Source organism: Fundulus heteroclitus, chromosome 14, assembly GCF_011125445.2.
Source record: "Fundulus heteroclitus isolate FHET01 chromosome 14, MU-UCD_Fhet_4.1, whole genome shotgun sequence".
NCBI lineage: Eukaryota > Metazoa > Chordata > Actinopteri > Cyprinodontiformes > Fundulidae > Fundulus > Fundulus heteroclitus.
The window spans coordinates 2132313-2144838 of NC_046374.1; the positions used below are offsets into that span (position 1 = coordinate 2132313).

The 12526-nt window shown below is 39.4% G+C and overlaps 1 protein-coding gene across 1 annotated transcript; it reads right to left on the reverse strand.

Annotated features, from left to right (window-relative positions):
- Positions 1–10402: 10402 nt before the first annotated feature.
- On the reverse strand, positions 10403–11502 carry LOC118565612 (L-selectin-like). Its single transcript, XM_036146027.1, has 2 exons — positions 11119–11502; positions 10403–10812 (listed from the first exon to the last, which is right to left on the reverse strand). Exons 1-2 carry the CDS (start codon positions 11192–11194, stop codon positions 10466–10468), a joined length of 423 nt encoding a protein of 140 aa, XP_036001920.1. The 5' UTR covers positions 11195–11502; the 3' UTR covers positions 10403–10465.
- Between the last annotated feature and the right edge of the window lie 1024 nt (positions 11503–12526).

Genomic DNA, 12526 nt, shown 5'->3' on the forward strand with positions numbered 1-12526 from the left:
CCTTGCCATAAAGATCTCCAGAAAATGGTATTATTGGGCTTTCTTTGTCTGGAAACAGATGCATAGAATACCTTATGGCCGCTGAACTGGATGAACTTGCACGAAAAGTCATCCTACAGATTCTGGCCCACGGCCTATAAAGACTGTCAGGGGTCAAGTCAGCTGTGGTTGTTCTTCCCTGACTCCTGCAGGGTGTGACAGGCGGACGCCAGCAGCAGTTTGGAGTCTTTGATAAAAGGCTGATTCTCCTTAAAGGCAAAATAAATACTATATTATTGTGTATACAGCTAAAACAAATTTTGTTTTGTCCATTATCAAATTATTAATGTAAAATGGCATTAGAAAAAAAAAACCGGTAGGCGTCATAATCTCAGATGCAATATATAAGAAAGACTACACCTTACCCAATCAGCTTCTTTCAAGTTGGAGGAAATGGTTTCCCTGCCTCTTTGTTCTTCACTTAGTGAATCTTCATTCTATTTTACAAGAAATTATGTCATATTAATAGAAATAGCAAAGATTAATAGGAAAAAGCATGTTGTCAACTCAAAATTGCTCTGGTTGGCTGGGGAAACAGCTGGTGATCTTCTTACCCCTTTAGAAACCTTCAGTAGTTGAAAACAAAGTCCAGGTGAGCTTTACTATGATTACCATCAGTACTCCACAATCTGACTGGAAGTGGCTTGGAAATGGATCTGTATGATAGTGAATTTATTTTACAGACTGACTTATGTTAAAAAGAAAAACGACAATCTGAAGCAGATATATTGACGTAGATTCTGTGGCATAGCAGCCATGAGCCAAAACACTGTATAACCATTTGGAGATGCATCTTAGACTGGTACGAATCACTTTGAAGCTGTGGTATCTAAAGGTTGGCCATGGAGGGACACCTTCTCTATGGTAACACAGATGTGTGTATTGTCTTAATTTCACTTAAGTTTGATACATGATATTAATCTCCTCTTTGTCACAGCTAAACATTGTAATGATGGTGCCGATGGGAACTGATTTAAAACCTCTAAGAGGGAAAACTGTCCCATTATTTGTTGACCAAGCGGTAGGAGCAACCGAGATACTGCAAGAGATGTGAACATGAAAAAATGAGAACATTCAACAAGGACATAAAAGAAGGACCATACATCCTTTTATATCCAGACTGCTCAGAGGTAATTCATGGGCCTGGATCAGAAAGGCCATTCAACTTGGCAGAAAATAAAAAAGAACTTGGAAGGCCATATTCCATGATCGCGTTTTTCATTTGTCTTGAGACCCATTTAAAATGAGGTTTTTAAATGGGTCTCTAGGCTAAGTGTCATTTTTTTATTTGAAATCCCTCGATGTTTGAGAGCGACATAAAGCCATCAGTAAAGTTCCCATCTGGAGGAAAGCCACCTGGTCAACTAACCTTTTGCGCTAGCTGTTATTAGCTTGACACAAACTACAGCACCCAGTTAAGGGCTGCTTTGGACAAGTCCCTGTTCCGTGGGCACCTCAGCCAACCCACCAGAACAGTACCACCAGGATTACCCCATTTTCTGTAGGAAATCCTGACAGGATTTAACCCCTCTCCTACACCGGAAATGAGAAGGAAAGGATGAGCAGACACCGATGCACCGTAATGAGACAGAAACACAAGGGCAAATATGCAAGCTGGCATAAGCAAATTGTGATTATTTTAAAAAATTTTCCTTAGATGCAAGGCCAATCCCCCCTGATGGGGGACAGTGGTCCCACATGTACATGTCAAACTGTCCACTGCATTATCGCAGTTTCTCAGCAGAGGATGATAGAAACCCTCTCTCAGTTTGTCCATCAAATGTTTATTATATATATTCATAACCACATGCTACACTCATCCAAATGTCATATGTCATGATGAATCATATGCCACAATTACTTTGCTGCTATTCCCTGTTTGTACTCTCTTTGAATATCTAAATGCAATTTTTTCATATGTAGCATCTAATCACCTCACAAGTATCTTTTACCTCATTAGTTACCTTATTACCTCATGATTGCACAAAAGTACCTTATTACCTCATCAGATATCTGATATCTGTGACTTGAAAGACTTGAAAAGACTTTTTGCTCATTCGTGAAGGGACTAATACCAAAACCTTCAGACTCTGATACAACATTTTGATCTTTTTTATCCCCCTATTCTTTTCTATAAAGTCTCAGCAGGATGTGTTTAGAGAAAAAACACTGCAGCCTGTGTTCATGCCTGTTGTATATACTCCAAGCAGAAGTGTTCAAAACAAATTTCACCATGGTAACACATGGTGACAATATAGAATCTTTGTGTTTGAAACAGAGTTTGGGTTCACTTTATGGGTTCAAACATGGTCTTTCAGCCCTTCAGTTCTTGACTGCACTACAGCAACACCCTACTGTGAGGCACAGTCTGCTGAGTGTATACAGCTTCCGTTTATATATCATTCACTTCTTATTTTACTGTATTCTTATTTTTTGTCTGCACCATCAATACCAAGTCAAATTCCTTGTAAGTGCAAACCTACTTGCCGATTAAACTTGATTCTGATTCTACTTTGCTGACCCCTGTCCTGTGCCACATGGAAAAGCAACTCACTTGCTTTGAACTAGAAAGACTGTTTAAACCTGGGCTAACATCACTTCCCCCATATGGCTTGGAACCATCTCCACGGATCGAGTTCCTGGATGACTCTCCGTTCATACATGTGCAAACTTGCTGAAACTACCACTCCTGGGGTCCGTTCTTCGTACGTCGCTAACTCAGTTAGCTGGATTTGATTGTTGACGATTTGGCATGATCTTGGATTGTTCGGTTCTTCGACACTCATCCTGGACTTGCTATCATAGCAACATGTGCGCAAGCTTCATGAGCTCACGAGCAGGCTTATTTCATGTAAACAGGATTAGATCGCAGCTTTATAAGCGGAGGAGATAGGGAAGTCTGTCCAGCCAGCGCACTTGGACCACCTAGTGGCAGAGCAGCACGGGACAGAATTGTAGAACATCATTTTTGAATTTTTAATAAAAGACAAGACAAATATGCTTAGTTCCTGTCGTTTTATTTAAACAATTCTTTATAAAGAAAAGCCAGCAAGTCATCTTTTGCCTGCAATAAGAGATAGTTATGTAAAGTCAGCAATACTACTATTTGTCAAATGGTGTATTTGCACTTACTATGAAGGTCCTTTTTGAAGCAACTCTTTTTCAAGTTGTCGAGTTCAATTTCTCCTCTTAATTTGTGTTTTTTTTTACAGATCAAAATACAAATTTTCAGTGGTTTGATAATTGCTGTTTTTAGGGACTGGGGGAAAACACCTGACAGAAGGGACGTGTTTATTATCTGAGTCAACTCAGACGCTATGACAGGTAAAACGTTCTTAAAGAAAACTGTGGGACCACCACCTGTTTCTTATTTTTTTTCAGCCTTTTTCTTGGTGGCTGTTATAAACAGACAAACATCATTTAACAGTGGTTTTTAAAAAGAGGAAAAAGTGGCTTTTTAAAATACAGTATAATAATTAAAGGCTACCATTTTGTAGAATATTCTTGTACTTCACTTTTACTTGTCCCCATGTTCTAGTGGCTCCCGTGGAGGCTCTGACATAAAAGAACAAAGTAAATATGAAATTATTAAATGCAAAAATACATACTGTAGAAAGTGATAGAAACATCTACCATGGGCAGCACTTACGCATTTAATTTGTCTGCTACTTTTTGCCAGCCCTCCTCATTTTAATCAATGACTCAAATTCGGCATAACCTTCCATTAAAAGCTCTTCTGCTTGGGAGAAAAACTGTGCGCGTGTTGTGCAATTATACACAACAAAATAATGTATGCACTGCTGCGGTATATCTGGTTCTTCCGTCTGTTCTGTGTCATTTAAAAACTCCAAAGACCGGCCACATGAAAAACAAAACCATGTTAATCTGCTCATTGTATCATTACTCATATGTGTGCCACATAACAGGCAAAACGCAACTCAATTGGTGTCCATCTTGAGTCATCATGAAGCTAAGATGACCAGATTTCTGAAATCAAATCTGGGGACATTTCTAGCTCATGGATACAAATCAATACATTTCATCAAGATGAAATTGGGAAACTGGGACAGTAATGGTTTCATTTATTTTTACATATTAATATTTAAACAACAAAAATCAAGTATAAAAGCCAGGAATGTGTCTCTCCACTGTTTTAGTATATCCTAAGATTAATAAAATGAATAAATCAACAGTGTTAATAATAGAAAACAAGAAGTATGTCTCTGGGTTGGGGCAAAGTGTGGGGGTGGGAGTGGAGGGGTCAAGGGTGGTTAGCAGGGCTTTCCATTTTTGTCAGTCCCAAAGAGCTCTATCCCCCCCCCCCCCCCCCCCCCCCCCCCCAAGGAGATAGTGATTAGAGGAAAAGAAAAAACAGAAAAGTAAATACAAACATTTAGCCTGTGCCTGTGACTGTCTGTGGAGACAGAGTTCCCCCAACTCTTCAAAAAAGTGCAACAAATACTTATTCTGTTCAAGTCTACATACCTATGAGAAATAGGTTTTTCTGTGTTAACATCAAAAAGAAGTAGCAGTCAAGCCTGCAGGTAAAGGTTGATATATGTTTCTTACTGTCAACTGGCTGCATCAGGAGCCTGTGCATCTCAAAGTAGCAGATTAATTTCTCCTAGTAATGGGCTATAAGCACAGCTCCACTACTTCCTGAACCTCAGCAGCTCCTTTGTTTCCTGTCTTTCATCACTGGACAAACTGATTAATCCAGGTGTGTCTGGCTGGTTACTGAGGTCAGACACACCTGGGTTAATCAGTCTGATCAGTAATGAAAGACAGGAAGCAAAGGAGCTGCTGAGGTTCAGGAAGAGGTGGAGCTGTGCATAGAGCCTGTTTGGGACAAGAAAATGGGTTGTGGTGATGTGAGGTGAAAAAAAGCACAGACTTGGAAATCTCCTTGCCATTAACGCAAGTGATTGTGTGTGTAGTGCAGCATGAACATCTATAACTACATTATGTGTATGTGTATGTGTATGGTAGTAGTTGATGTACTAGTATATTTAAAAGAACTCAGGCTTTCCGCACTTTTACAGTTTTCTGGAAGTTTGTTCCAGAAAAGCGGCGCATAGGAACTAAATGCTGCTTCTCCTGGTTTAGTTTTGGTTCTAGGTATGCAGAGTAGGCTGGAGCCAGAAGACCTTATTGGTCTGGATGGTTGATACACTGATAACAAGTCTGTGATGTATTTAGGTGCTAAGCCATTCAGTGATTTATAGACTAACAGGAGTGTTTTAAAGTCTATTCTCTGGGATACAGGGAGCCAGTGTAAGGACTTTAGAACTGGGGTTATGTGCTCTACTTTCTTAGTCTTAGTGAGGACGCGGGCAGCAGCGTTCTGGATCAGCTGCAGCTGTCTGATCCACTTTTTAGGCAGGCCTGTGAAAACACCATTGCAGTAATCAATTCTACTAAATATAAACGCATGGATCTGTTTTTCCAGATCCTTCTGAGACATTAGTCCTTTAATCCTAGAAATGTTCTTCATTACGACCTTGTAACTGTCTTCAGATGCTTTTGGAGGTTCAGGTCTGAGTCCATCACTACACCCAGATTTCAGGCCAGATCAGTGGTTTTTAGCTGAAGCGACTGAAGCTGTGTGCTAACCTTTGATCTTTCCTCTATTGGTCCAAATATTATTACTTCAGTTTTGTTTTTATTCAATTGAAGAAAGTTTAGGCACATCCAGGCATTGATTTCTTCTAAACATTTCCTCAGTGCCTGAACTGGTTCATAGTCACCTGGTGACATGGTGATGTAGAGCTGTGTGTCGTCTGCATAGTTATGGTAGCTGATGTTGTTTTTTTATGATCTAAGCAAGAGGGAGCATGTAGATATTGAAGAGGAGGGGACCCAGAATGGACCCTTGGGGAACCCCACATGTGATTTTTGTCATCTCTGATGTAAAGTTACCTACTGATACAAAAAAGTCCCTGTCCTTTAAGTAGGATTTAAACCAGTGGAGAGCTGTACCAGAGAGACCGACCCAGTTCTCCAGGCGTTCTAACAGGATGGAGTGATCGACAGTATCAAATGCTGCACTGAGATCCAATAGAACCAGCACGGTGGTTCTTCCACAGTCTGTATTTATATGGATGTCATTAAACACCTTAATAAGGGCGATCTCTGTACTGTGGTGAGCACGGAAAGCGGCTGGTCATTGTTAAGAAGGTGTTTAATTGTTTTATTGATTATTGTTTTTCAATAATCTTACTGATAAAGGGAGGTTTGAGATGGGCCTGTAGTTCTGGAGTAGAAGTTTGTCTAAATTGTTCTTTTTCAGCAGTGGTTTGATAATTGCTGTTTTTAGGGACTGGGGGAAAACACCTGACAGAAGGGACGTGTTTATTATCTGAGTCAACTCAGACGCTATGACAGGTAAAACGTTCTTAAAGAAAACTGTGGGTAGAACATCAAGGCAGCAGGAGGAGGAACTTAGCTGCTGAATGATCTCCTCTAAGCTTTTGTGGTTTATTTGGCTGAATTGGGACATTTTGTCAGAAATAGTTCTTGTGTTGATATGGAAGTACAAAGTGATCCTCTAATTTTTATCATTTTCTCAGTAAAAAGGCATGCCCTGGTGGAGTGGAGGTCGGAAGCCACGGACACAGGAGGATTTGTTAACTGTTGCTGGGCTGGTGGTCGCCGTTCGGAATCACAGGCAGGGTTGTTTCATTTCCATACGCGCCGTTTACATCATAATTCAGTTCGAGTCGGCAGATCTTCTGTTCCATAACAGCTATCTTCTGTAGGAGCGTCAAAGTCCATTGTGGTGAGGGTAGGCATCTTTCCAAAATCAAAAATAAATAAAATAAAATAAATAAAATAACTAAATCAAACGTTTTGTGGTTTTGGCTAAGAGATAAAAAGGAGATAAAAAGTAAAAAAGGAAAATGCAGGAAAATGCAAGCAAGCAGGGAGCAGAGAAAAAAGCGTCCGACTCATCCTAGCGCTTCAGAGGTATAAGCGCTAGAAGAAGAGAAGAGGATATATTATATGCGGAACTGAAATTTTTTAAACACAAGAAAAGAAGAAAAAAACTATACTGCCTCTTCACTCTGTCAAAGCTGGGAAGTGCAGTGAAACTCAGAAAGAGGTTATATCCTCGGGCAATTGGGCTGCTCAACTCACACCTGAGTCACTGTTTTACATGGCATAGTTTGCACACTACATCACTCAATACGTTACTTTATCACTCAAATCATGTCCACGCTTTATCACTAGAACTTTACTAATACATACCATACATTGTAAATATGTGAAACTGAAATATTAACTGAACAGGGTCTGAGGCAGTGGCCCTGGTAATTTGGATGAAATAACAACAGAAGACAAGACAAGTAAAAAGGAAAAAAACTGTCTGTGGTAAACCTTGTCAATGGTTTTAACCAAATTTAACCATTGAACAGCAGAAAAGGTTAAACATCAACATAATGTATATAATCCAAGAATATCTATTATTGTTATTATTATTATTATTATTATTATTATTATTATTATTATTATTATTATTATTATCCATCCATCCATTTTCTGACTCGCTTATCCCTCATGGGGTCGCAAGGGGTGCTGGTGCCTATCTCCAGCGTTCACTGGGCGAGAGGCAAAGTAGACCCTGGACAGGTCCCCAGTCCATCGCAGGGCATATTATTATTATTATTATTATTATTATTATTATTATTATTATTATTATTATTATTATTATTATTATTATTATTATCTCTTACTCCATCATTCTCAGATCATGCAGATCTTGTCTCATTCAGTTCTCCTGTTACTGACTCCTATTTCTTCATGAGGAACTTTCATATATCCAAACTGAGCAGTAGAAAAGCTCACCTAAGCCTGGAAGTCTATGCTCATAAATCACAACCATAAATCAGCAAAACAACTTAAAACTTATAATAACTAACTATCTGAAATATAAACTAAAGGTCACCAATCAGTTCTAAAACATCTTTAGACGAACTCTTGTTGATCCTGGAGAACCAGCGTACCAGATTAGCGCCTTGCAAGGAGTTTTCAAGCTTTCTGTTACATTTTATCCGAGTGTCTTTTACTCAGGCGAGCAGCAATTCGTGGTCTTGTCTTGTCTATATACATATATACCTTATAATTAAGGATAAAAATATTTTTTCCAGTCCTGTTTGAACAGATAATAAAATTAATACATTGCATTCAGACAATACAGATAAACATTATGCGATAATATTTACAGACTGCTCCTAGCATGCCCGATGATGACGTCAAGCAATACAATGGAGAGAACCTAAACCGCATCCATTTCTTTCAGGAAAGTCTTCAATATTTTCAATACAATGTAGCTTAGCATTCTTTAATGATTTAAGGAAATAAATAAGAATTTTCAGTACCGTAATTACATTATTTTTGCCGACCCGGAAGTTATTCTGTTTGCGCAAGCGCAGCTGAGCTGATGGAACGGATCGTGCTACCGGTACAGATTGGGTAGTGACTGTGCACTCTGTTTCTCGTCTTTATGTTAACAGCAGCCCAGCCAGCTACCGTAACACCTATTTCTGCGCGCAACATGCTCACACTCTCTTTCTACCGTAATAACAGTCTACATGTAAAATTTTCCCGGTCATTCTTAAAAATGGTCAAATCGGGGACATTTCCATTTAAGCCGGGGACAGGTCATCCAAGACGGGGACTGTCCTCGGAAATCAGGGATGTCTGGTCACCCTGCATGAAGCTCCTGTTATCACTTCCAGGTAAGCTTAGAAGACAGTCCCTCCCTTCCAGTTAATTTTGTCATTTGTAAATTTGTTTTCTGAAATGTAAAATTTTTTCAAGATTTGTAAAAGTGTTTTGTGTGTTGTTAAATTGTTTTCTGAAATTTTAATTTGTTTCAATATTTGTAAAAGTGTTTCAGATTTTGTATTGTTGTTTTGCACTTCCAGGCCACCGTACAATTAAGATGTGACCGGGAATGCAATAAGAGTACGGGAGGAATTACACTCTGATAGGGACAAGGTTGAAGGAGGACCATGGAAAGCCAGATGAAGCTTAGCTACGATGGAGATAGGGATGGAGGTGGGTTGAATCAGGGTCATCTGAGTCAAAATCGGACATGGCGGCAACCACTGCTTGCGCTTTGGCTGGGTGGCAGGGTGAGTCGTGGATTTAAAAACCTTTTAAGATGAACTCTGGATGCTGATTGGGTTTCGTGGAGGTGCAGTTCAAAGCCAATTGGCTTCAATACTCCAGCACCTTCACCACCTTCACAGATTTTAAACGGTCCTTCACAATTAAGTTCAGAGTATGTGCAAAACATGGATGATGCCTCCATCTAGTCTTTTGCACTGCAGCAACCTTTCACTGCATACAATTTGGGTTTTTCTGAAGTTATCAGCAGACAAAGTTGATGTGGAAGTACTGGTTAACTGCGGTGTCCAGCAGTTTTCTGTTATCATGGAACACTGCAAATGCTTGCAGTGAATGTTGTTGCCAACCTGACATCCCTTTCCGCAGGCTTAGGGGAGGCTTTCACATTTAAAGGAACTTGCTGTGAGCCATACAAAGACAAATTCCTTGTGATGTTTTAAGCCTTATTCCATCAAAATGTGTGACTGCACATGAATTAGAGGAAAAATTCAACCATGGATGATTTCCCAGCCCCGCTGTTTTGTAATGTCATAGGCCCCAACCTGGCGGGCTGTGCCCGGCGCCCCCTTTTAGCCCTTCCTGTTTTAAATGGACTCTGGAATAACATGGAACACAACATTTGAGCAGACGGTGGCAGGCCTGGGGTATTTTTAACACCCCTGTTCTCTTATTGCCATCTGAGTCTGAGGCCTGGAGGAGGAGTGGGCCACCTAGTCAGGGTCTGGGCTGGGGATGGGCGTTGGGTTTTGGGGGCACTTCTGCTTTCCCCAGGAACAGGACGTAAGGGCAGGGTGTGGAAAAGGCAGTGCCTCCTGGTTTTTGGGGTGGATTTCTGGTTGGCTGGCCTGTTCAGATCAGGTTGGCCTCTCTGTTTGGAGTGAACTCTCTCATGAGTTCTTCATAGTCTAATAAGCTGTATATTGCATTGAAAAAGGAAGCACTATTTTGTAAGTAATCCATTTATTAAACAACCAACAAACTAAAGATTCCACAAACAGAAAACATATTTCTTCATCCTAAACCACTTAAGAGAAAACAATACAGTATTATGTTGTAATTATGTCTATGTTTTAGACCAACATTTGATCAATATACTGTACATCTGTGCTCTTGTACTTAGAAACTGCAGATTAACTAAACTTTCAGAACAGTAACTGCAGTCTTAATTTCTTCTTATAGATATAATTTCCCTCAGTATCAGTATAGTTTTTACATTTTTGTAAAGCTCCTAGCTAAAAGACAGAAACTCTTGTAGATAAAATTAAACCCATGTTACCAGAGAGCAGAATGAGCTTTAAACCTTAGAACAGATGAAATTCAACTCCTCTGTGTCATTTCTTTGGAACCACCTATGCTGTCCTCCTGCATCCATGGCTCCAGAAATGTGATGATCATTCGTCCATCGTTCTGACGCCTGGCTCGTATTGCTGACCAAACTCTCCTTACAGACCCAGAACCAGACACCAGTGCCGTTGTAGCGCAGTCCCATCCAAACAAAAGGAGTTGAGGCGTTCTTGGCTTTCTCCTGGACCCATCTCTGCTCATCCAGGTTGGTGATGGTGACCAGGTCATGGTGGTGATTTCTGCAGTAGGATAAGGCATCCTTCCAGTTCATCTTTTCTTTGATCAGGATCACTCTATCTGTCATGGATGTCATGGGAACAATCATGTAATTCTTCAGAAACAATTATCACAGTTTACTTATTTTGTGTTTTAAAAATATATTTGGCTGGAGCAAAACCTTTTAGATTGTTTTAATAAACCCGTCAATGGCCCTTATTTGAGATATACATTTGCATATAGAAAAATCATACATATATCCCAAATAAATGAACAACACAAAGGTAAATAAAAAACATAAGTTGAGGAAAACATAAATATTGTTTTATCACAACATTCTTATGATCTTGAATAAATGTGAAGTCGTTGGTTAAAAGAACAACTCACCATCATAACAGATGAAGGGTTTTCTGTGAGCACAGTTCTCATTCCTCCATCTGCCTTCTTCATCAAACACAGTCATGGCACATTGACCACTGTTGATTATCTGATAGTCAAACTGTAGATTCCAGTGTCTAAAGGAGAAACTGCTTCCATCTGACCACCTCCAGGTGTCTCTGAACAGACCGATTAAAATGTATGTACCACCTGCAACAGAACTGCATTCTGTCTTTACCTCCTCATCCTGGAGCTGTGTCAGTCCACTGATTAGGTCTGTGTGTTCTTTCCTGCAGTAACTCTGAGCTTCTGTCCAGTTTTTCTTTTCTTGAATCAAGTGGAATTTTTTTGATGAATTCCTGTCTGTGTAATAAACTAAATGTGAGCATCGACCTGTTTTAGTACTTTCTCTACAAAATATAATCCTAAATCAGGAGCCGTGAAATCCATGAAATGTTTAAGTATTCACTGAAAGCTCCAGTTAATTTCTTATCACAAAATATTACACTTTTTTTTGCCACTTTCCACATTGATAAATAATTTGCATCCAGAATACAGGATTTAACTAGGGGCTTGAAAGAGAAATTCTCTTACCATTATAGCAGAGAAAAAATTCAAGCTCACTGCATGATATGTCTCCCCACTGCTGGTTGTCCGACAGCAATCCACAGTTCTGTAACTCCATGTAGTCATTTGGCTGACCCGGTTTCCATGGTTGGTAACTTTCATTGAACTCCACTCCAGGCAGAGACCAGCGCCATGTCCTGTTACCTCCTGTTTGATCATACAGACCAATCCAAGCTTCCCTCATATCTCCTGCTGAGTTACTGAGGAGTCTCTCCATGTCTGTCATGTTAGACACTGTGGCCAGGTCAGTGTGTTTCTCTCTGCAGTACTGCTGAGCTTCAGTCCAGGTCTTATTAACATTAATGTAGTGATACTCATAGAGATGACAAACCACTGCACTACACTGACCTATAAAAGCAAGGAAAAAAATTAGTGGAGATATCATTAACTTTATAATTAAAATAGAAATTATCTTTCTTTTATGATCTACTGATCTATTAAATTAAGCTGTATCATTCTAATGAAATTTTCAATAACAACATCATTTATGCAAAGACACTTACAAAAAAGAAGAAGCAGACTCCACTGCATGTTGGCACTGCAGGATGGAAATAATTTTTCTTTTGAAAGATTTGTCTCTGTTGAAGAAAACATGTATTTAAACTATATAAATAAAATGTATCAATTACAAATATTCAAAAACTGAAACTGATTCTGCACGCTTCATGTAGCATTTTTTGAAGGTTTGAAATAATTCTAGCCTTGTTTTGTTTGTTTTATGTTTCACATTAAATAAGTACTTTATTAATATGCTGTTTTAAAGTAGTAGAGGGAAAACTTACATCTGGTT